The following is a 26,336-nucleotide window of genomic DNA, read 5'->3' on the forward strand; positions in this document are numbered from 1 at the left end:
CCTGGAGATCTAATGCACAGCATAGTGATTTTAGACAATAATATTATATTATAAGCTCCAAAGTTGCTAAGAGACTAAATCTTTTTTCTTTTTTTTTAATGGAAATACAGTTGACATAGAATATTATGTTAGTTTCAGGTGTACTAAATAATGATTTGACATTTGCATACATTAAGTAACCGTCTGTCCTCATATAAAGTTATTACATTATTGGCCATATTCTTTATGCTGCATATTACATCACATGGCTTATTTATTATATAACTGGAGGTTTAATCCCCTTCACCTATTTCACTTACGCCCCAACATCCCCCGCTTCTGGCAACCACTCCTTTGTTCTCTTTATCTATTAGCCTGTTCTTGTTTTGTTTTCTTTTTTAGATTCCACATATAAGTGAGATCATATGGTATCTGTCTTTCTTTGACTTGTTTCATAGCGTAATATCCTCTAGATCCATCAATGTTGTTCCAAATGGAAAGATTCCATTTTTTAATGGCCAATATTTTCTCTCTCTCTCTCTCTCTCTCTCTCTCTCTCTCTCTATATATATATATATATATATATGTATATATGTACACCACATCTTTATCCATTTGTCTGTTGATGGACACCTAGGTTGCTTCCGTATCTTGGCTACTATAAATGGTACTACAATAGGCTTTTTCCTCCCTTGGATTAGCCCGCCTTTGAGGCGTATTTTTCCTTTTCTAATTAAATCCTTTAAAATCTCTTGCTACATAACATACTCCATCTCCTGTCTATAATCTTGTCTTTTGGCTAAGACAAGGACTGGGGACTTTTCCTTTATTGGGGGTAACATCTTTTGGTGCAATGACTCGGATTCCCCATTATCTTAGCTTCTCTACATTCTAGCCTAATCTCTCCTACCGCCTTCCCCCTCCATGAGGCCAGTGGAACACCAGCGGCCAGCATAAAGGGCTGTGCTATCCTGGTCAAGCAGCTTTCTTCCTCCTGGGTGATCAGCCACCTGCTAAACTAAAAGGAGATCACTCCAATCAGATTAGAGATTCCCAGTTCACAGTTCCTGGGATTGCCAGCTGGATACACCATACCCAAGTAAAGCCCTAAAACTCCAACCAGGAAGACCAATCCATTGAAAACCTGGACCCTGGTTCCCAAGACGTCTTGGATCTCACATATTCTTGTGAACCTATTAGTGATCTGAGATTACTTTTCAAGCAGCAGTCCCTTTGCCCCGGCCCTTACACCCACTGCTTCCCCACTGCTAAAACAATTTTAAACTAAGCATGTGTTCTTTGTCTTTTATTTTCTAGCAATTAAAGGTAATTTTTAAATATATATTTAACAGTGATACAGCTGAGGCTAAATTCTGGCAGCCAGATCACCTTGGTTCTTTCAGGTTTTGCATCAATAGATAGACGTCTATTCCTTGCTTTTACTGTCTCCTGCTGGCTTGATTTACTGCTAGCATATTTGGTCTTTGTGCCTACTTATTCCTAAATTTGAGGGGTCCCAGGTTCTGTTATTTTTTTTATGCTATTTACCTGCCTTTCTTTCCTGGCTGAGTGATTTTGAAAAGTCAAAGAGCCTTTCTTAACCTTGGTCTCCTTATCCATAAAATGAGAATTATAATAAAGCTTGTTTTACAGTTTTATCAGCCACTGCAATAATGCTGTGCAAAATGTTGAACACGTATTAGTTATTTTTAGAATGTCAGAGTATTTTGGTATACTTTGCTCTGGTACCATTCACAGTCACTGAGCTATTATCAATAAATTAGCAACAACAATTCAACACACACACACACACACACACAAAGAATTGGGTCTTTTCTCATTATAAGCAGCATGCATCTTTACTGATATAACCCTCTTCACAAACAGTTGTGTTACTAAGGAAGATTTATATACATTGTACGCAATCCTAGTCAGAATGTGATGTGGGGAAGCCACGCGTGATTCTAAGGCATCAGCAATTAATTCAGACCACCCGTATTATAACTGAGTCCCAGGCTCAGTGGTGTAGGGTTCGTGAGACTAATTTATTTTACACTGACAGTAGGCTACAGTCTTGCTGTCCAATCATGGAAAATAAGAAAGCTTCTTGTGCTCTATTTCACCCTTTCATATCACCATTTCTCAGGTAAGTTTATTTAGAAGTAAGTGAATTGCCCTAATCTCTAGCAAAGCCTGGTGATACAATGTATATTCCTTCAATGCATATAGGGATGAACTTAAAAAAATAAGCAAGGGCTATCTTTTGGCAAGTTTTACTTAGCAAGTAGAGAAGGCTTCTTCCTGTGGAAATAAGGTTTGAACGACTGAATTTATGATAACTGTCCAACTTGGTAACACTCGTACTTCCCACAACTCACTTTTGATATTTGCCCTTTCTTCTTCTCTGCATTTTTCCTACCACAATTCTTTATTCCTTATTTACTCTCCTCCTCCCACATTCCCTACCCTTCCCTATCCTTAGAATTACAACTATTCCCAGTTCTGAATGAGCCTTGCAAGCCCTTTCAAATCCTTGCAGAACTCCCAGAAGGCAATCTTTTTCCTTTTTTCCAAAGAACGTGCTAGACAGAAGTTTGCAAATTAATATAGTCTTATCTAAAATTTGACTTTATTTCAGTCTATAAGTACTGTTATTTGTTTGAACTGCTCACATGAATCCATTCCATCCAAAAAGGAAACGTAAAGTGCCTCTAGTGTAAGTACAGTTGGCACGGCCTATCTAAAGGTCTTCTACAAAAGTCTATAAATCAATCTAAATGTAGTTAAACCACAAACTTGATGTTCTTATTATCTGGGCCATAAGAGATTTTCAAATTCAGTTTTTTTTTTTAAATCAGTTTGGTTTTTAAAAACCAAATGTCAATCACAGCAGGGAAGATCACTGAGCTGACTTCTGATTACTAAGTTATGTTATCACTGAACGTAATTTATCCTAAATGATTACTGGCAACCGGAAGACCTTGGGGTAGGGGACTCTTTGCAAGTAATATAAGCACCACTCGCACAGGAACAATCGAGCATCCCCAGAACAGTCGTGTGCTCCTGACTTCCTCCACTGCTTCTTCCCTCACTGTGGTACTCAGGCCCAAGAGCTGAGAGCACAATGCTCAAACTCACTGAAGATTTTTACAAGGAAGACTAGTGGAGGAGGTATTGTGATGTACTGATTTTTGAGGTACAATCTAAATACTAAAAATGATGACATCTTGAGTACTTGAGCCCGTTTATATTGCCTTGGATTCATTAAAGTTATTTTGCATGTCTAACCTGCTTTCTATCTCACAGGATGGTGAGGAGGATTAAGTGAGATAAAGTATGTGACAGCCTAGTCCAGTGTCTGCATACCCAGTAGAGAATATTCCCATCCTCCTCTCCATCCCAAAGTAAAGAGGTTAGTCCTTGAACTTTGAAAGTACTTTGTAAAGAAGAAGAAATTAGTTTTTCTATCAGCATCCTTGTCAGCATGATTCTGAATTTATCCCAAGAGTAACTTCTCTTTTGCAAAATAAACTTTATACTATTTGAAATATACATGAAGTTTCCTTTTTGTTCAGTATTCTTTACTTTCCTTTGTGAAAAGTTACTTCTGAGGAACTGAAACCCCACAAGGTAACCACAACAAAAACATGTTAATTTTTTTTTTAAAATGATGATCCAAAGGCAGACTTGTGGACTTATATCTCTTTAGGAGACAGAAGGCAAATGCAGACTCTGAAGGGAATTGTTCTGATTATTGACTAAAAAAGTAAAGTTTTACACTACATTCAAGGACATAAGACAAAGCACTACTTTAAAACCAGAATGACTGAACAGTTAGGTGAAAAACTTAGCTGAAACAGGAAAGGGAAATGGACCTAAGAATAAATCTGAATTGGGACAATGACATATCTCTTATCTGAGTATCCTGAATCACACTGATTACTTTTTTACCTTCCACAATGTCTTCACTGAAATCTCAAAGTAGTATTCTCACAGAACTAAATAATAGTTATCATTTTGTTAGGATTCAAAATTTCTATCCAGTAGCCATCAGGATCTTGAATAAATGCCAGGCCTTTCATTTTACCTGTAAAACAAGATGATTTTTATTATTGAAAAGGCTTTAAAAAAAACTTAAAAATTTAAAATCCACTTTTTATTAATAACAATTTTAATTTGCACTTTAATTACATTATTTCGTTTATAGTTTTGACTTTAAAAAATTCTATTGTCAGCATTGCCCAGATGCATGATTTTCAGAGTGACACATTTTATCTTCTACACATAGCTGTAAACAAACTGTGCTGAAATAAACTGTGGGACAGGCTGCATCTTTTAGGTCTCAGGTATTTACTTCATCTTCACAGTATCACTTCATGATACCAGCTGAATAGTCACAGAAATTGTCTTATTTTAAAGAAGAGAAAACAGGTAGGTGCTCAAGGAAGCAGGTAGCATGGCTTATCTACACAGCCAAAAGACCCAGATGACTAGGTCATGCAAATCCTTTAAACACTATTTATTCTATGTAACCCAAGCTCTGCCAGGCAGATTTTTTTCTCCCAGGAATTCATAACTGGGATTGAGTTATAGGATTAACTGGTTAGCATGTCTAGTAGTAGAGGTGTTTGCTTAAATGGAAAAATGTGACCTCAGAAATTTATTTTGGAACCAAGATGCTAAATCAGTTTGACTCCTATTTCTGGCTCCTTTCCCCAAGAACAACCTCAGAGGAACACAGATGGAAAATTGGGGAAAAAAAAAAAAAAAGAAAAGTATGATGCCTCTGGGGTGATGGCTGGGGAGAGAAATGGTAGGGATGGGGTGGTGATTGTTTTAACCTGCTTTGTGTGGAAGAGGGTGGAAGAAGGCAGTCCACCATGGCTGTGGGAGAATAAACAGGGAGTTTTGTCAGTTTGGCTCTTGCTCCTCTCAGTGCCTTGGGCACCGGCACCTACCCCTCCAGGTCCACATGTCCTCAGGAGTAGACAAGGGCAGTAAAGAAGCCCTGTGCCTGTTGAGGAACTGAGAAAAGCAGGTGGCACCAACTGTTCCCCCCAGCATTCACTTTCCATACAACCAGACAATCCCAGAAGTGTCTCCTACTAATACTACTTCTCCCTCAGGGACAAAGGGGAGAGAGGACCTGACCTGAGAGGTGTCCCACAGAATGTGAAGCATTTAACTCTTATTTTCTCTCTCTGCCCAGCCCATCTCCCTGAGATCATTTGGGTTTTTAAGTACTGAGGTCTGATCCTCCCCATTCACATTGCCTGATGGTTGCAAAAACTTATAGTTTCAGTAGGAAACAAAACAAAACAAAACAGAACAAAACAAAACAAAACAAAACAAACAAAAACCCCTTGAGGCCAAAATAACAAGAATTTGAGGAACATAACCATAAAACAAACAATGGATTACAGATTCAAACATAAGAATAAGTATTAGACCAACGGGCCAAGACCTATTAAAATACGTAAAAGTGATACAGAATAATAAATATAGCCAATGTGAAATAGGAACAAGAAAATATTAAAGGAACCCAGCAAAAATCAGGGATCAAAATTATAATAGCCAAAATTAATAACACAATAGATGAGAATACAAAAGATGAATATCAGAACAGATACATCTGAGGAAAAATTAGCTAACTGATATACCAGTTTGAAGAACTCTCTCGGAAGGAAGGCAAGGACAAAGAGATAAACGTAAAAAGCTTCTAGAACAAAACAGAAGATAATATACAAAGAAACACAAATCAGCAGATTTTTCAACAACAACACTGCATGGGAAATTAAGACCACAGAGATGTATTTTCTTTTTTTTTTTTTTTGCTGTGACTTTTTTAAAACATTTTTTTATTGAGTTATAATCGTTTTACAATGTTGTGTCAAATTCCAGTGTAGAGCACAATTTTTCAGTTATATATGAGCATATACATATTCACTGTCACATTTTTTTTTGCTGTGAGCTACTATAAGATCTTGTATATATTTCCCTGTGCTATATAGTATAATCTTTTTTATATATTCTACATTTTGAAATCCCAGTCTGTCCCTTCCCACCTCCCGCCCAAGATGTATTTTCAAGATTGAAGGAAAATCAACCTAAGATTTTACAGGAACAAAACTGTCTTCATATATAAAGGCGTGGCTCTTGGGCATACAAAGCCTCAAGAGTTTTGCTTCACAAAAACCTTTGAAAACAGTTTTGGTTGAGGTACTTAATAAATGGACCAAAAAATTCAAAAGATGCTACAAGAGACATGTGGAGAAAATATATATACCTTGACATATTTATTATCTTTAAGGGGAAAAAAGCCAAGGCCAAAGAAAAAGGAAAAATAAATCAATAATATATCAGCCTGGGTAATAGTAACTTAATGAGGATGAAGAGGAGCAAGCTCTTTTCTTATTGGGGAGGAGGATATTTGGATATCAAATCTCTTAACTGCAAAAAAGAAAAGAAAGGATTGAAACAGTGAAATATTTCAAACAAAAATTGAAATAGTAAGTTATGATGGCAAAAACAAATCTAAATAAAATAATTACAATACATGTAAATCCACCAAAACCCAGATATATAGTACTTTAAGATACATCCTTAAAACATAAGGACATGCAAAGGTTATAAAAGAGTGAAAAAGAAATACCAGGCAGTTATCAACTGAAGAGAGTTAGTGTAGTTACATTAACAGCAGATGAAATAGACTTTAAGGAACTTACTTAGGTAGCTAGATATACCCAAGATAGTGAAAGCTGATGGACACTGAGGAATGTGGTAGGATCGAGGGTGGGAGAGAGAACCTAGGTCTTTGATGGTTCTCCAGACCCTGTGACTCATCCCTCGTGAAGCCACCCTAGGTGCTGTCTTTTAACTAGGTATTCTTCCAATAATTTCCCTTCTTTCCTTAAGCTGGCTGGAGTAGGCTTCAAAGTTACTTGTAACGAAAAGGATTTTACTACAACAGTGCCCTCTGTGGGGGCGTATTAAACGCTATATAAATAAAGAGGAGCCTGAAGAAAACAAGTAGCAGACTCACCATCTTCAGGTTTCTTCACAAATTTGACTCCCAGTTCTTCAAATCTTTTACAAGCCCCGTGAACATCAGGAACAGCAATTCCAATGTGACCTTAGGTAATCACCCCCAAAACACGGCAGAGAGAAAGAAGAAACAATTACAACAGGACATCCGTGTGCCACAAGTGGCTTCCAAAACTAGTGGATTTCAAAATATACGGTGCCCAAAAACAGACTGAATCAAGTAGTTCAAAACATATAATATATTAAAGAACAAGAATCTAAGTCTAACTAGCTGGGTATAACAAATTAATTAGTTGCTCTGAATTATAAATTATTTTAAATAAGCCCAATATTGGCTGATGTATAGTTCAATCTGTTAAGGATAACCTACAACAAAACAGAGTAACCATTTACTCATGCTTAATAGTCTTGTTGTTGACATTGACTATAGAGCAGCCAACTTAAGCTGTAATTCTGAGATTTCAGACCAAGGCAGAAGTTAGCTAGCAGAAAGCAGGATTATTATTAACCATCGTTTTTGTTTTTTAAATTGAAAACTCTACGGGAAATATTAATACTGAGACTGAAAAGTAAAATCATTGTGAGAGAGTAAACGTAAAATTTAGACTGAGATAATGAAATTAAACAGCTCCTAAGTAAAACAATTTGTGGAAAATGAAAATAACCATACTCATAATAAACTGATAATACTTAATGTTTCAGATTGATTACAATCATAAATAGGTACACAATGCACATTACATACAAACAGGCAAACATACCAAATCCCCGAGGGTCTGAATTGCCACTGTGGTAACTCTGGGTCTCATCGTCTTCAGTGCCCCAATTGCTACAAAAGGAGGGAAATCATAATTACAAATGACCTGTAGAACAGATATTCTGAAAAGAAAGTTACAACAATCTTTGAAATCTTACCACTTTTATATGCTACTTAATATACTTGGTCTAATCTCTGCTACTATAAATATTAAATTTTCAACTATAGAAACTACAAATGGGCAAAGAATTATTTTTAAAATTAAAAAACTTTATACAGTTTTGAAACGTTCACTCTATTCACAGTTATCACAAAAAATTCGCTATATTCTGTGTTGTACATTACACCCCTGTAGCCTATCTTATACCCAACAGTTGGTGTCTCCCACTTCCCCACCCCTATCGTGCCCTTCCCCTTCTGTCTCCCCACTGGTAACCACTAGTCTGTTCTCTGTATCTGTAAGTCTGCTTCTTTCGCTAGTTTGTTCTATCTTCTAGATTCCACATATAAGTGATACCACGCAGTATTTGTCTTTCTCTGTCTATTTTACTTAGCATAAGGGCAAAATTTTAACTAGACTAAGGAGACAGTAAAACCAGGCATCTGGATAAGAACAATAATGATAACAGTAGCAACTATCATTTATTATACTAATACTTTATATTTCATTAAATCCTCAAAACAGCTCCAAGGGATATACTTGAGTACTCCCATTTTACAAATGAGAATGCAATTGGGGACACACATGCTGAAACAAACGTTCTTTTGTTAGTTGTTAAAGGGCGCACAGAAACAGCATGAAGAGTAAAAAAAGAAGGGGAATGCTTATTTCAACATTTTTAAACATTTTTAAATGTGAAGTTATGAAGTCCTTACTTGTAGTACCTAAACATGTATTAGCCTCAGTTTAACAAATATCTTGCCATTTCAGTCTTACACTATCTAAAAGGCAAATGATCTCACCTGCCCTACCTACACCAAAAGAACAATGCAAAGACCATAAGCTACATGAAAAAATACTCAAACATATTGTTACAAATACAGAGTGATTAAGCAGACCTGGTTTAAATTAGGCTGATATGGGGGGGGGAGTTTAAAAGAGTTAAGTTTTAAAAAATGTAGAATATATAAAAAGGTGAAAACTCATACTCACTGCGTCAGTTCAAGTGTAGCTTTTCTGGAGAATGCCCACGCTACTTTCTCATCTCTGTCTTTTGGGATGTCATTTTTATCCTCGTAAGCCAAGAAATAGAGTGAAAATTTCATAGTGGGAAAATCTAATTTTTGGAGTAGCCTAAAATTAAACAACAAAAAGCCTGAATCAATTAACAGGAAAAGTTGATTCATACTAAAATCAACATGGCAATATTCTACAAAGAATAAGAGCTGTACATAGTGAGGCTGTTTTGATAGAAAAAGCAAGGGACAAAAAAAATCAATGAAAAAGTCTCATTTAAAAAACTTATTCATTTGTAAATATCAGAGAAATAAAAAGTTTTTTTAAAAAATAACAAACTTTTGTAACTCATCGATTCTTTCAGAAATTTAGCTGGATTTATGGCACGCAAAAGATATCTTCAAAAGAAAACTGTTCATGTTTAGTGAAAAATAGAATGGATTATACCTTACTGTTCTTTCAGATATATGGCATCAGTTAAATAAAATAAATTTACTGAGTTCTTACTAAGTAATGCCAAAACTCTTAGGGTAAGAAATTGACAATAGGTGTTAAGAGAGGGCAGATTACTATCACAGAAGACATGAATGTCAACGGTAAAGTGGTTAACAGTATCAAATACTGCAGAAAGGTCAAACAGGATTAAGTCTGAGAAGAGGTCAGTAGATATGGAAAGGTCCTGTGAGGGCAGTTTCAGCAGCATGGGGCACTAGAAGCTGGAGAACGGAGGTGAGCAAGTAAAACAGCAAGTATGGTCTACCCATGTAGGTGGTCATGATGATGGGAAGGATGGCAAGAGAGCAGAGGGCAAGAATTATCCTAGAGCAGAAAAGGCTTAAGCTTTTTTGTAGGCTGAGGGGAAAGAGCAGTGGAAAACGAGGGACTGATTATAAGTAAATGAACGAATTATTCATCCTGAGGTTTTGAAGAAGATTCATTGCAATTGTGGCCTCTAAAGTGAGTCTAAAGAGTGCAAGATTATTTTGTAAGAAGTAGGGTAGAATGAAGATGCATACAACACAATTTTCTTCAGATTACTGAGGATTAAATGGTCAAAGATAACCTCATTCAAAATCATTAACAGGGAATGGTTGAAGCATAGCAAATGGAAAGTTTCTAGAGTTCTATTCCAAATCTTTTGATTATCACTGCTATGTAATATGCCTTGGCCCACTAAGATCTATGCATTGGCTTATCACAAATAGATTGTTTATAATAAGGATCAAACATCTCAAATACTCTAATTATGAAAAACTATCTCTGCACCTACCAAAGCGGACTGCATAAGCCTTACAGACCAATCAGATGGGAACTGGACCTGTTGTAACTTTCTTTTCTCAGCTGAGCGTACCTTTCAGTGTAATGTCAAGTTGTACCCTATTTGGGGGCTCTTTAAAAACAAGATCAACACTGGAGTCCATTTGGTTTACTCTTTCCATGTAAAATGGGGATATAAGCTATTTCATAAGCCTACTGTGAAGACTGAATGAAATAACACATAAAGTGCCTGGCAAATAGCAAGTGTTCAATAAATCTGTTTTCATTCTGTCCTTTGAATATGTCATAATTACTTTGAAATAAGCAAAATTACTTTTTCTGGAAAGAATTATAAGAAATTGTTAACAGCAGTTATCTTTGAAAAGAAAGACTGGGAGAGAGAGGCTGTCACTTTTCATTTTGTATTTTTCAGAACTGGTCAGATCAATGTCAATAGAGGTTATCTAGGCAGTATATTAAAGATCATTTATTCTTTATATATAATCTACATTACCAAAAACAGACAAAAAAACTCATTGTTATTTAGGGAAACAAATCAAGAAAAATAAACAAATATATCTTAAAGATTACAAAATCAGTAGATATAACCTACTCAGCAATAGAGAATACATCCTACAAAAATGGGACAGATCTCCAGTTTTAGATATGTCTTTGTAGCTGTATTTCTTCTGAAGTACTAAACAAGAGGTTAAAAGTGGCCATAACATCAAAATGGTCTTGATTCATCAACGATTTAACTGGCAGCTCTCATAGAGAAGGAAGTTAGAGAAAATCCAAGTATTCATATCTTGTTGCCCAGTGAGCCTGGATGGGATAGAGGAGAGGGGCCCGACAGATGCCCTGGCCAGTCAAGCTGAGTTCCAGACTCCTGTCCAAAAGGACTTTTGTGACCTTTGAAGCAAACTTTAATCTTTTTTTAAATGGATCTGAAAACATTCCCTATATTTGCAAAGATATGTTTTTAAACATCACAGGCACCAACAGTTTACTTACGTCATTCCAAGAATTCTAGTATAAAAATCCAGTGACTTCTTAGGATCCTTAATCCTCAGCATGGTCTGCTGCAGCAGAAAATCCTAAGGAGAAACAGTATATATTAAGTACCTTTAACTTTTACCACTTGTTACCAACATTAATTGTGCTTTCAATAACAAGATACAGTCTACCATTGTTAACACATCGTTCAGGAAGAAAGCAATTTTGTCCCTTTCAGTCTATCATGGCTTTATTATTACTTCTATTCAGCCCATAAAGGCTACACTCAAATTCATGTACTTTAGGCACAGATTTTTTTTTCCTGTAGTTGCTGTGAAAGAAGTATCCCTTACCTTTATCCTAGCCTATCCTTATACCTATCCTACAATCTTTCTAAAAAGCAATTTGGATCTCAGGAGTCTTAAAGAGTTCATACTCATTGACCAAGATGTTCCTCTTCTAAAAATTTAAGGAAATAATTAGAAACCGACAAAGATTTATGTATAAAGATATTCATCACATTTACACTCTGTGTGCCAGATACTCTAAATAATTAACAGAAATTAAGTTATATAATCTTTACAACAACTCTATGAGATATGTATTATACCACCCCCATTTTGCTGCTGAGACAGTAAGTGGCAGAGAAAAAACTCCAGCCCATGCAATTTTGTTCCAAAGTCTTTGCTTCAACCACCTTACTAAACTGTCTCTAACAATGAAGGAATAGTTAGATAAATTATGATGCAAATATAATAGAATATTATGAAGACATTAAAAATGCTGCTTTAGAAGCATGGGGATATGCACATGGTATATTAAGTTTAAAAAGCAGAATACATATATAGACACATTTTCTGTAATACGCTATTAAGATTAATGACATCTTGAAAGTAAAGTTAAAGCCTTTAAATTTATTGTCTGTTAGCGCAGACATGTGTTATAGCTGTATAAATATACACATATAAAAGGATATTAAAATTAACTTTTAAAAGTCTATACATTGTTACCAACACTGTATTGTACACTTGAGAGTTGCTAAGAGAGTTATCACATATACACAAAAAATAACTATGTGAGGTGATATATGCATTAACTAAACTTACTGTGGCAGTCATTTTGCAATATGTACATATATCAAATCCATGTTCTACCCCCTAAACTTACAAGTTATATGTCAATTTTATTGCAATAAAGCTGGAAAAAATAGTTTAAAAAAAAGAAAGATACATTACTTTTCCAATTGAGAAGACTCAATACAATAAACATTATTTCCAAGAAAACATACAGATACAGACTCTAACACTATTTTTAACCCTTACAAAAAGTCTATACATGGCAAAAAGAAAGAAGCATATATTTTTAACATTTTTTTATTGAGTTATAATCGTTTTACAATTTTTGTCAAATTCCAGTGTAGAGCACTATTTTTCAGTTATACATGAACATATATATATTGTCACATTTTTTTCTCTGTGAGCTACCATAAGGTCTTGTATCTATTTCCTGGTGCTATACAGTATAATCTTGTTTATCTATTCTACATTTTGAAATCCCAGTCTGTCCCTTCCCACCCCCCACCCCCTTGGCAACCACAAGTTTGTATTCTATGTCTATGAGTCTGTTTCTGCTTTGTATTTATGGGTTTTTTTCTTTTTTTTTCTCTTTTGGGCTTACTTCCCTTAGAATGACATTCTCCAGGAACATCCATGTTGCTGCAAATGGCGTTATGTTGTCGGTTTTTATGGCTGAATAGTATTCCATTGTATAAATATACCACCTCTTCTTTATCCAGTCATCTGTTGATGGACATTTAGGCTGTTTCCATGTCTTGGCTATTGTAAATAGTGCTGCTATGAACATTGGGGTACAGGTGTCATCCTGAAGTAGGGTTCCCTCTGGATATATGCCCAGGAGCGGGATTCCTGGGTCATATGGTAAGTCTATTCCTAGTCTTTTGAGGAATCTCCATACTGTTTTCCACAGTGGCTGCACCAAACTGCATTCCCACCAGCACTGTAGGAGGGTTCCCTTTTCTCCACAGCCTCTCCAGCATTAGTCATTTGTGAATTTTTGAATGATGGCCATTCTGACTGGTGTGAGGTGATAACTCATTGTAGTTTTGATTTGCATTTCTCTGATAATTAGTGATATTGAGCATTTTTTCATGTGCCTATTGATCATTTGTAGTCCTAGCCACAGCAATCAGGAAAGAGAGAGAAATAAAAAGGATCCAAATTGGAAAAGAAGAGGTAAAAGTGTCACTATATGCCGATGACATGTTACTATATATAGAAAACCCTAAAAGGTCCACACAAAAACTACTAGAGCTGATCAAAGAATTCAGCAAGGTACCAGGTTACAAGATTAACATTCTAAAGTCAATTGCATTTCTTTACACTAAAGATGAATCAACAGAAAAAGAAAGTAAAGAAACAATCCCCTTTTAAAATAGCACCCAAAGTAATAAAATACCTAGGAGTAAATCTAACCAAGGAGGTGAAAGAATTATACACAGAAGACTATAAACCATTGATGAAGGAAATTAAAGAAGACTTTAAAAAATGGAAAGATACCCCATGCTCCTGGATTGGAAGCATCAATATTGTTAAAATGGTCATACTGCCCAAGGCAATCTATAGATTTACTGCAATCCCTATCAAATTACCCAGGACATATTTCACAGAACTAGAACAAGTCATAATAAAATTTACATGGAACCACAGAAGACCTAGAATTGCCAAAACATTACTGAAGAGAAAGAAAGAGCTGGAGGAATAAATCTCCCAGACTTCAGACAATACTATAGAGCTACAGTCATCAAGACAGCATGGTATTGGTACAAAAACAGATATATAGACCAATGAAACAGAATAGAGAGCCCAGAAATGAATCCACAAACTTTTGGTCAACTAATCTTCGACAAAGGAGGCAAGAATATACAATGGAATAGACAGTCTCTTCAGCAAATGGTAATGGGAAAACTGGACAGCAGCATGTAAATCAATGAAGCCAGAACACTCCCTTACACCACACACAAAAATCAACTCAAGATGGATCAAAGACTTAAACATAAGACAAGATACAATAAACCTCCTAAAAGAAAATATAGGCAAAACATTATCTGACATATGTCTAAAAAATGTTCTCCTAGGCCAGTCTACCCAAGCAATAGAAATAAAAGCAAGAATAAACAAATGGGACCTATGAAACTTACAAGCTTCTGCACAGCAAAGAAAACCATAAGTAAAACAAAACGACAACCTACGGAATGGGAGAAAATTTTTGAAAATGAAACCGACAAAGGCTTGATCTCCAGAATATATAAGCAGCCCATACGACTTAATAAGAAAAAAATAAACAACCCAATCCAAAAATGGGCAAAAGACCTAAAGAAGCAATTCTCCAAGGAAGAAAAAAGTATATTCAATGTTAGTAGATTTATTCATAAAAAATAGAGGCTTAAAAATCCTTTGCTGCCAAAGTATTATTTGGATGATATAAAACACAAGCAGGGCTTGCTTTTTATAAAATGATCAAGTTACTCTATACTCGGATAACAGTTTTTATTACTAGAATATTCTGTTACCTCTTTGTAACAGAACACCTCTCCGTTACTTCTGATAAACACTTGAATTATCTTGGAAAAAAGTTCCTCTCTTAAAAAGTTACTAAAAATCACTATTTATTGTTATGGTTCTAAAATATTATTTAAAATAAATATACCTTGTGTTTAAAAAAGTAAGAGTTATGTTGATGTCTTGTTCCATCACAGTTCTTAACTTTGTCTTTCCCTTATGCTTTAAATTCAGAACAATAAATAATGTCTTTTTTAACACCTTTATTATGGTATGACTCCTGTACAGTAAATTATACATATTTCAGGCATACAATTTGATGAATTTTTTAACATTATTTTATTGAGTAATAGTCATTTTACAATGTTGTGTCAAATTCTAGTGTAAAGCACAATTTTTCAGTTATATATGAACATATATATATTCATTGTCACATTTTTTTTTTTGCTATGAGCTACAAGATCTTGTTTATATATCCCTGTGCTATACAGTATAATCTTGTTTATCTATTCTGCATTTTAAAATCCCAGTCTTTCCCTTCCCACCCCCGCCCCCTTGGCAACCACAAGTTTGTATTCTATGTCTATGAGTCTGTTTCTGTTTTGTATTTATGTTTTGTTTTGTTTTGTTTTGAAGATTCCTCATAAGAGAGATCTCATATGGCATTTTTCTTTCTCTTTCTGGCTTACTTCACTTAGAATGACATTCTCCATGAACATCCATATTCCTGCAAATGGCATTATGTTGTCGGTTTTTATGGCTGAATAGTATCCCATCATATAAATATACCACAACTTCTTTACTCAGTCATCTGTTGATGGACACTTAAAATGTTTCCATTTCTTGGCTATTGTAAATAGTGCTGCTATGAACATTGGGGTGCAGGTGTCATTTTGAAGTAGGGTTCCTTCTGGATTTATGACCAGGAGCGGGATTCCTGGGCCATATGGTAAGTCTATTCCTAGTCTTTTGAGGAATCTCCATACTGTTTTCCACAATGGCTTTCCTTGCTTCCCTCTCCCATTCTTAATGATTTAAATGTCTTCTTTTACAATTTTGTGTTTATTCTTTTTGTAATTTGTGGCAGTTATCTCCTTTCCACTTATGAGTTTCTCATTTTTTGTAGCATCCTGCTTCTTTTTTATTTAGAGTAGACCTGTCAATATTTCTTTTAGCATGGGTTTAGTGTTGCTAAACTCTTTTAGTTTTTGCTTGTCTGTGAAGTTCTTTATCTCTCCTTCTATTCTAAAGGATAGCCTTGCTGGATAGAGTATCCAAGGCTGCATCTTTTTTTCATTGACTTTAAATTTATCTTGCCACTCCCTTCTGGCCTGTACTGTTTGTGTAGAGAAATCGGCTGAGAGCCTTATGCGGGTTCCCTTGTAACTCATTCTTTGTTTTTCTCTTGCTGCCTTTAGGATCATTTCTTTATCCTTGACTCTGGCCATCTTGATTATAATACGTCTTGGTGTGGGTCTGTTTGCGTTCTTTCTGTTTGGAACTCTCTGAGCCTCCTGTACTTGGATATCTGATTCCTTTAGGTTTGGGAAGTTTTCAGTCATGATTTCTTCAAATACCTTTTCAATTCCCTTTGTTCTGTCTTCCCCTTCTGGAACCCCTATTATGCATAGATTGGCACGCTTTATATTATCCCATAGGTCCCTTATATTGTTTTCATTGGTTTTTATTTGTTTTTCTCTCAGCTGTTCTGATTGGGTGCTTTCTGTTGTCCTGTCTTCTAGGTCACTTAATCATTCCTCTGCATTATCTAGCCTGTTTTGTACAGCCTTTAGGTCAGCTTTCATCTCAGCAAATGAGTTTACTAATTCTACTTGGTTCTTCTTTATAGCTTCTATTTCATTTTTGACATATTTTATGTCTCTAAACACTATCTCTTTTAGTTCCTTCAGTACTTTGATCACTCCTTTTTTGAAATCTTGATCTAGTAGCCATCAAAGTCTATTTCCTTGATTGTGCTTTCAGGGGATTTCTCTTGATCTTTTAACTGGGAGTGGTTCCTCTGCTTCTTCATATTGCTCGTATCTCTCTGGCACTGTGGCTTAAGGAGTATCAGTTATCTAGTTCTCCTGGAGATGCTGTGCTCTTAATGATTTTATTGAGAGGTCTTTGTGTCTTTGCCCTGTTTCGCAAACTCAGCTTGCTGTTTCCAGAGGCCCTCTGTTGGCGCCCTTGTCTGTACTGCTCCCAGTGGCTGTCGGCTAGCAGATCACGCCCCCTCCTAACACTGGGTCAGGTGCTGCGTTCCTGCCAGGAAAGCAGGTTGCCGCCCGCCCTTTCCCGGCACCAGTTGCTCCGCTGATCTGTGCAGCTGTCGGCTCCACCTTGGGTCGGTGTTCCGAAGGCGGGCTCGGGGAAGACCGCGGAACTGCCCCACCTCTGCTCCGTGCCAAATCTCAGCTCCTTGTTTGTCTTGGCAGCACGAGTTCTCTGAGGTGCCAGATCAGAAAGCTCCTATCTGCCTCAGGCTGTAAACAAGTCTCAGTCCTGCCTAGGAGGTTGCGGAGCCTCCGGGTGCAGATTCAGTTCTTGGCCCCATCCCCGCCCGTGCCCTGCGCACAGGAGAATATGGCGGCCATAGATGAGCCCCGCCTCTCTTGAGAAGTGCCAGTAATGGAGGTGCAGGTCTGAGGAGACAAAGACTATGGTGCCCCTCCCCCCAGGGCACACCAGCCGTGTTGCTTTGCTTGTTTTGCAATTTATGGGGGACCAAGGTTGTTCTGTTCTGTATCCCCTCCCAGCCACGGCGCACAGCCCCCTGCAGTCCCCCAGGGCCGCCTTAGTGCAGCCACCCCAGTCCTCCGCCCGGCTTGGGCAGCCTGTCCCAGCCTGGGCAGCCTGTCCCGGCCCCAGCTGCCTGCTCGCGTCTAGGGCTGAGTGTCGCGGGGACCCTTTGTGCCCGTTTAACTCAGTTCTGTCAGTCAAGGGGTGCTCGAGGCAGATCTGAGCCTCTGAGGCTCCCTCTCCGTCCCGCTGGCCTCTCCATTGGAGAGGGGAGACCCAGCGAACCAGCATCAGTCCTCCTTTGCTGCTCCCTCCCCGCGGGATCATCCCACAGTGTTTTGCTTTTTCTTCTTTCTTTTTTCCTACCAGATTTTTGGTGTCTTTGTCTTTCGAAGAGGGTGATGTTCTGTCGGAGTTTGGCAGGTGCTCTGGTTGGCTGAGTGGGTCCATAGATGTGAGTTTTGGTGTATTTGTGGGAGAGGGTGAGCTACAAGCATCCTTCTACTCCACCATCTTGCTTCTGTCTCTCCAATTTGATGAATTTTGATAGATGTATACATCAATGAAACCCACCACCACAATCAAGATAGCTAACATTTCCATCTCTCTCCAAGAGGTACAAATCTTGAATTCCCAAATTATCCCTTCCCACCCATTTTACCCCCCGGTAACAATAAGTTTAGAACAATAAAAGATGTCTTTTATGCCCAAATTATCTTTGCGTTTTCTGGGATGATTACCCAGGAACAAAGATTTGCTCCTTTGCTTTATAAAAAGGAAGATAATAGAAATAATCAGTGGGTTTTTTTTAGGGGGGGGAGGATTCTCCAAATGTAATTCAAAACTACTATGAAATAAACTTTAAAGTTATAATCAAGGATGTTTCTAGTACATGTACTATGTGCCTGTAATATAATCCTGACAAAACTAGAAAAGTGGGGCAGGGATGTGAACCAAAGGGTCAAGTCCCTTTGAGCACCTCTAAATGGATTTTTTTGTATAAGATGTGAGGTTAGATAAAGCTTCCTTTTTTTACATATGGATATCCAATTGTTCCAGCACATTTGTTGAAAAAACTATCCTTTCTCCACTGAACTGCACCTTTGTGAAAAATCTGTTGGGCTTAATAGTGTGAGTCTATTTCTGGGTTCTCTAATGTCTATCTCTCTGCCAATACTACTGCAGCTATATATTAAGTCTTGAAATCAGGTAGATTGACTGATTCCTTCCACCTCATTCTTCTCAAGATTTAGTTAATCCGGTCTCTTTGTCTTTCATATAAATTTTAGAATAATCTTGACTATATCTAAAAACAGATTTGATAGGAATTGTGTTAAACATGTATATCAATTTGTGGAGAATTGACATCTTTGCTATGCTGATTCTTCCAATCATGAACACACTCTTTCTCCATTTACTTAGATCTTTGATTTCTTTATCAGCACTGTGTAATTTTCAGCAAACAAATCCTATACGTGTTTGATATACCTATACCTACATACTTAATTCTGTTGAGCAATTATAAATGGTACTGTATTTTTAACCTTGGTGTTTATGTGTGCTTTGCTTTTATATAAAAATTCAATTGACTGTAATGTTTTATCTTGTATCCTGCAACCTTACTGAACTCACTAGTTCATGAATTTTTTTTTTTTTTAGATTCCTTAAGATTTTCTATGTTGACGATCATGTCATTTGCAAATAGGGACAATTTTATTTCTTCCTTCCAATCTGTCTATTATTTCCCTTTCTGCCTTACTGCACTGGCTAGAACTTCCAGCACTATGTCAAGTAACAGTGATGAGAGCAGATATCCTTGCCTTGTTTCCCCCAAATGAGGGAGAAAGCATCACCATTTAGTAAAATGCTAGCTCTAAGTTTTTTATAGATGCTCTTTACCAAGTTGAAGAAGTTCCTTTCCATTCCTATTTTTTGTGGAAAAAAAATTTAAATCATGAATGGTGTTGAATTTTGTCTAATGCTTTTTCTGTAACAACTGATGTGATCATGTGATTTTTCTTGTTTAGCTTCCTAATATGGTGGGATACTGTGACTGATTTTGTAATAAAGAATCAGCCTTGTATACCTAGAGTAAATCCCACTTAGTCATGGTATGTAGTTTTTTTTATATGCCACTGAATTCTATGTGCTAATATTTTGTCAAGGATTTTTCCTTCTATATTCATGAAGGATATTGGTCTGTAATTCCCATTTTTTGTACTGTCTTCATCTAGTGTTGGTATTAGGGTAATACTAGATTTAAAAAATGAATTGGGAGATATTCCTTCCTTCTAGTTTTCTTGAAGGTACTGCGTAGAATTGATGTTAATTCTTTAATGTTCGGAAGAATTCTCCAATGAAATCATTGGGGCCTGGAGAATATCTTTTTAAAAGATTATTAATTATGAATTAAATTTCCTTATGTTATAGAGCTATTCAAATTATTTATTTCATATTGGGTAAATTATGGTAGTTGGTGTTTTGCTAGGAATTGGTCCACTTCATGTAAGTTGTCAAATTTATACAGAGTTGTTTTTCATATTCTCTTATTATCTTTCTGATGTCAGTCTGTAGTGGTATCACCTATTTCATTCCTGATATTGGTAATTTCTGTCTTCTCTCTTTTCTTGCCAGTCAACGTAAGTTTGTTAATTCTATTGTTTTTTTTCACAGAACCAGCTCTGTTTCATTCATTTTCTCTAATTTGTTTTCAATTTCATTGATTTCTTTATTTCTATCCTTCTGCTTCCTTTGGGTAATTTTGCTCTTCTTTTTCTAGGTTTTTGAGGAAGGAACTTAAATGACTGATTTGAGACTTTTCTGCTTTTCTAATGTATGCATGTAATACAATAAATTTTCCTCTTAGAACTGTCTTACCTGAGATTCCTTTTTCATCTAATTCAGTTCAATGTATTTTTTAAGTTTCCCTTGAGACTTCCTCTGATCCATGGACTATTTAGAAATGTGTTATGTAGTTTCCAAGCATTTGAAGGTTTTCCTGTCATGTTTCTGATACTGATTTCTAGTTTGATTCTATTGTGGTCAGAGAAGACACTGTATAATTTCAATTATTTTAAATTTGTTGAAGTTAGTTTTAGGGTCCATGATATGGTCTATCTTGGCATATCTCCTGTAGGCATTTGGAAAAAAATGTACAGGCATACTTCAGAGATATCGTGGGTTTGGTACCACTGCAATAAAGTGAATATCACAATAAAGCAAGTTGCAGGAATTTTTTGGTTTCCTAGTGCATATATACATTTACACTATACTGCAGTCTATTAATTGTGCAATAGCATTATGTCTAAAAAACAATCTTAGATACCTTAAGTAAATATACTTTATTGCTAAAAAAGGCTAACCATCATGTAAGCCTTCAGTGAGCTGTAAAGATTACTGATCACAGAGCGCCATAACAAATATAGTAATAATTAAAATGTCTTAAGTATTGTGAGAATTACCAAAATGTGACACAGAGGAAAGCAAATGCTAATTAGAAAAATGGCACCAGTAACCTTCATGCAGGGCTGCCACAAAACTTCAATTTGTAAAAAACCTAATATCTGCAAAGTACAATAAAGCAGAGTGCAATAAAAACAAGGCGTGACTGTGTTCAGCTATTATTGGGTGTAGTGCTCCATAAATCTTGATTAGATCTTGTCTGTTGATGGTGTTGCTCAGCTTGTCTATATCCCTGCTAATTTTCTGTCTAGTCCTACTCAATTGTTGAGACAGGAGTACTGAAGTCTCCAACTATAATTGTAGATTTGTCTTATTTCACCTATTATATATCAGTTTTTGCTTCACATATTTTTGCAGTTCTGTTGTTTGGTACACACACATTGCGGATCGCTGTCTTCCTGGTCAATTTACCCTTTTATCATTATATAATGTACTTCTCTGTACTGATTTTCTTTGCTCTAGAGTCTACTTTATTTGAAATAATACAGCCATTCCTGCTTTCTCTTGGTAAATGTTGTATATCTTTTTCCATCCTTTTACTTTTAACTTGCCTCTGTCATTACATTTGAAGTGAGTTTCTTGTAGAGAGCATACAGCTGGGGCACATTTTAATTTTTTAAATTTTCTTTCAGTTTTACTGAGATCCAATTGACACACAATACTATATAAGGTTAAGGGGTACAGTATGACTTGACTTAACATATATATGTTGAGAAGTGATTACCACAATAAGTTTAGTTAACATCCATCACTGCATATATAGATAAGTTGGGGCATGCTTTTAAATCCACTCTGCCAATCTATCTTAATTGGTATATTTTACATCTAATGTAATTATTGAAATATTAGGGCTTAAGTTAGCCATTTTATTTATTTTTATTTTGTTTTCTGTTTATCCTTTTTATCTTTGCCTTCCTATGGGTCACTGGAACTTTTTTAATAATTCCATTTTGATTTATTTAGTGCTTTTGTATGCATTTTTTGCATAGCTTTTTTAAGTGACTGCTCTAGGTGTTCCATATATATATAAGTAACATATCAGTCCCTTCGTGTCATCATTTTATCAGTTTGAGTGAAGAATAGGAAACTTACCTTTCTTTACATCGCTTTACTCTCTTCCATTTATAACTGTCTTAAAATATTTCTACTGCTGGATTGAGATGGAATTTGAGGCTTCCTGTGTTTCTCCAGTGATACAATGAGGGAAAGCTTGTTACTGCCTGGCAAGATGAAAGTTCTGGCTCCATACTTAGTCTTCTCCGATACCACCAGGATAGGCTGGGCACCTCATTACAGTCCACTGGGCAGAAGACTAGGCTCCCCACTCAGCCTTTACTGGCATAGGTGTGGCTGTGGCCAGTTTTTCCTGTGGTGTTTGGTTGTAGTAGAGCAGTTTTTGTCTAAAAGTTTTCTGTCTTATCAGGAAATACTATCTCTTTCCTGGACCTGTGGCTAGAGAGAGTAGGCTTTCATTGGGTTTTTCTGTGCGGACCCATTGGCATTTCCAGGTTGCTAGCTTCTTTAGATCCAAGTATGGGCTACATGAGGCAAAGAGAAAGCCCAGGAAACTTACTGCCATGTTGTTCCTAGGGTCTTGAGGGTCCTAGCCAGTCTGCCTTCTCCTCTCCACTTTTCAGAGTCTTCCTATTTTTGTTTTATACAGCATATCTCGTTTTATTGCACTTTATTGGGAGCTACAGATATTGGGGTTTCTTGCAAATTGAAGGTTTGTGGCAACTCTGCATCCAGCAAGTCTATCAATGCCATTTTCCAAACAGCATTTACTCACATCATGTCTCTGTGTCACATTTTTGTAATTCTCACAATATTTCAAACTTTTCCATTATTATTTTATTTGCTATGGTGATCTGTGATCCATGATCTTTGCGTTACTACTGTAATTGTTTCCAAGTGCCATGAACCATCCCCATGTGAGATGAACTTAATAAACATGGACCGTGTTCTGACTGCTCCACAGACTCGCCATTCCCCCATCTCTCTTCCACTCCTGAGACACAACAATATTGAAATTAGGTTAATTAATAACCCTACAGTGGCCACTAAGTGTTCAAGTGAAAGGAAGAGTCACACATCTCTCAACTTTACATCAAAAGCTAGAAATGATTAAGCTCAGCAAGGAAGGCATGTTGGAAGCTGAGACAGGCTGAAAGCTAGGCCTCTTGCACCAATTAGCCAAGTTGTGAGTACAAAGGAAAAGTTCTTGAAGGAAATGAAAACTGCTACTCCAGGGAATACACAAAGGGTAAGAAAGTGAAACAGCCTTATTGCTGACGTGCAGAAAGTTTTAGTGATCTAGATAGAAGATCAAAACAGCCACAACATTTCCTTAAGCCTAAATCTAATTCAGAGCAAGGTTCTAACTCTCTTCAACTCTATGAAGGCTGAGAGAGGTGATGAAGCTGCAGAAGAAAAGTCTGAAGCTAGCAGAGGTTGCTTCATGAAGTTTAAGGAAGGAAGCTTGTCTCCATAACAGGAAAGTGCACGGGAAGCAGCAAATGCTGATGTAGAAGCTGCAGCAAGTTGTCCAGGTAGCTAAGATAATGAGCGTAGGTGGTTCCACTAAAGAACAGATTTTCAAAGTAGACGAAACAGCCTTATGTTGGAAGAAGATGTCATCTAGGACTTTCATAGTTAGAGAAGCCAATACTGACTTCAAAGATTCAAAGGACAGGCTGACTCTCCTGTTAGGAGCTAATGCAATTGGTGATTGAAGTTGAAGATGATGCTTATTGACCATTCTGAAAATCCGAGGGTTCTTAATTATACTGAATCTACTCTGCCTGTGTTCTATAAATGAACAACAAAGCCAGGATGTCAGCACATCTGTTTACAATATGGTTTACTGAATATTTTAAACCCACTGTTGAGACGTACTGCTTAGAAGATTTCTTTCAAAACAGTACATTTCACTGACAATGCACCTGGTCACCTAAGAGCTCTGATGGAAATGAACAATGAGTTTAATGTCGTTTTCATGCCTGCTAACACAGCTTCCATTTTGTAGCCCATGGATCGAGAAGAAATTTTGATTTTAAAGTCTTATTATTTAAGAAATACATTTCATAAAGCTATAGCTGCCGCAGATGGTAACCCTCTGATGGATCTAAGCAAAGTAAATTGAAAACCTCTGGAAAGGACTCACCATTCTAGATGCCATTCAGAACATCTGTGAGTCACAGGAAGTGGTCAGAATATTAACATTAACAGGAGTTTGGAAGAAGTTATTCCAGCCCTCATGGATGATTGCGAGGGGTTCAAGACTTCAGTGGAGGAAGTAACTGCAGATTTGGTAGGATTAGCAAGAGAACTAGAATGAGAAGTGGAGCCTGAAGATGTGAATGAATTACTGCAAACTCATGATAAAACTTTAACTGCTGCAGAGTTGCTTTTGATGGATAAGTAAAGAAAGTGGTTTTTTGAGATGGCATCTACTCCTGGTGAAGATTCTGTGAAGATTATTGAAATGACAACAAAGGATTTAGAGTATTACATAAACTTAGTTGATAAAGCAATGGCAGGGTTTAAGAGGACTGACTCCACTTTTGAAAGAATTTCTACTGTGGGCAAAATGCTATCAAACAGCATTGCATGCTACAGAGAAATCGTCTGTGAAAGGAAGAGTCAATCAATGTGGCAGAACTTCAGTGTTGTCTTGTTTTGAGAAATTGCCACAGCCACCTCCACTTCCAGCAACCACCATTCTGATCAGCCAGCAGCCCTCAAAATTAAGGCAAGCCCCTCCATTGAAGGCTCAAATGGAGGTTAGAATTTTTTAACAATAAAGTATTTTTAAATGAAGGTATGTGCAATTTTTTGACAACTCTAGTGCACATTTAAGACTATGGTATAGTATAAACATAACTTTTACAGTGCACTGGGAAACCAAAAATTTTGTGTGACTTTATTACAATATTCACTTTGTTGTAGTGGTCTGGAATTGAAACCGTAGTATCTCCGAGATATATCTGTATATAATGTCCAGTTTTCAGATGTATTTAGCAGGAGGAGTAGGGAAGAGTATGTGTACTTCATCTTCCCAGAAGTCTCCAAATGAATTTTATACAATTGCCCCCAACAGTGGGATATATTTGGTCACTATATGTCTGTTTTCAGGATAAATCAAAACTTATCAAAAAGCTATAAAAATGGCAAAGAAGTTGCTTGGCTTTGTGTTTTCTACATCTCAAATTCTCTTACTCATTTCTCTAGAAATGTTATTAAGCAGCTTTAGATATTCCATTTTACTCAAAATCAAAATCTCCATTGCCTCTGTCACCTCAGTCTTTAGCAGAGGGAAGTTTCAAACTTGTATTATCCAACTTCTCAGAATTTTGGTCTGAACGACTGCCAGGCCAACTCTCTTTGGAGCCCATCAACTCTCTCCCAGTGAATTTTCAAAGGTGTTGCACCACCTCCAGCAGAGGGTCTTCTTAAGGCTCAACTAAACATTCAGACTCACAAGATAACCAGAGGCTAAAAGGCTATCTGTCAGGAAAACACAGCTTGCCAACAGAGCCATGTTAGGTGTCCCTCCTCAGCAGGAGTCCGTAAAGGAGTCTATATAGCCCAGGTGCTGGGAGAAAATCCACTTTGGTAGGAGTGGGACCCACCCTGGCATAGAAGCCCTGTGAACCACAGGAGTCAGTATCTCTAGTAGCAACCCCACAGGTATAGCTTCCAGAATCTTCATACGGGACAGTTACAAGAGTCGCTGCATTCAGGGAAGCCCAAAGCTATGGCTTCCTAATAGATATTTATAATCTTGCCTTTGCAGATGCAGCTTACCAATCAAGTTACATGTACATAAGCAATACTGTCAAGTAACAAACACCATTTTTAATTGTTTCCTGGGAAACAGAGAGAGTTTGCCAAAGGTCAGATTCTCATCTAAGGGAAAAAGAGCTCAACTCTTCATCCCTAGGTGTCATATCTCCTATAAAACAGAAATTGATAAAGCTTCGATAGTTCTTAACTTTTAAAAATCACAATTGCCTTCAGTAAAAGATCATTTTGGAAGAAGCAGCATATCTGAGGGGAACAAGATTACTTGACTACGTGACAGCTGAAGCACATGATGTACAATACAGTGTGATGTATTTTCTTCTTTACTATCTTTTTTCTAGTATTACTTCCCTGACACAACCTATGTCAGAAAACAATTCAATCACTCCTTCCGTATTTATTCTACCTTATCTACAATTGGTTTTATGCGGTTCTTTCCTTCTTCCCAGTCTATAACTCAACAGCCAACAACATGCTTCAAGCATACTTATCCTATAGATAAGGGAGACACAAAGGAAATTTTTTGTATTTTAAAAATTAC

General features: G+C 36.8%; 1 protein-coding gene across 1 annotated transcript in view; it reads right to left on the reverse strand.

Annotated features, from left to right (window-relative positions):
• Positions 1–1,816: 1,816 nt before the first annotated feature.
• Positions 1,817–26,336, reverse strand: part of GLO1 (glyoxalase I) — a 28,998-nt gene continuing 4,478 nt past the window's right edge. Inside the window, exons 2-6 of the mRNA XM_032462997.1 lie at positions 11,229–11,311; positions 8,934–9,074; positions 7,785–7,852; positions 7,022–7,111; positions 1,817–4,066 (exon numbers count right to left, since the gene is read on the reverse strand). Of these exons, the coding sequence (XP_032318888.1) occupies positions 3,978–4,066; positions 7,022–7,111; positions 7,785–7,852; positions 8,934–9,074; positions 11,229–11,311 (471 nt within the window). The 3' untranslated portion in view covers positions 1,817–3,977. The remainder of the gene's footprint in view (positions 4,067–7,021; positions 7,112–7,784; positions 7,853–8,933; positions 9,075–11,228; positions 11,312–26,336) is intronic.

Source organism: Camelus ferus, chromosome 20 (genome assembly GCF_009834535.1).
Source record: "Camelus ferus isolate YT-003-E chromosome 20, BCGSAC_Cfer_1.0, whole genome shotgun sequence".
Taxonomy (NCBI): domain Eukaryota; kingdom Metazoa; phylum Chordata; class Mammalia; order Artiodactyla; family Camelidae; genus Camelus; species Camelus ferus.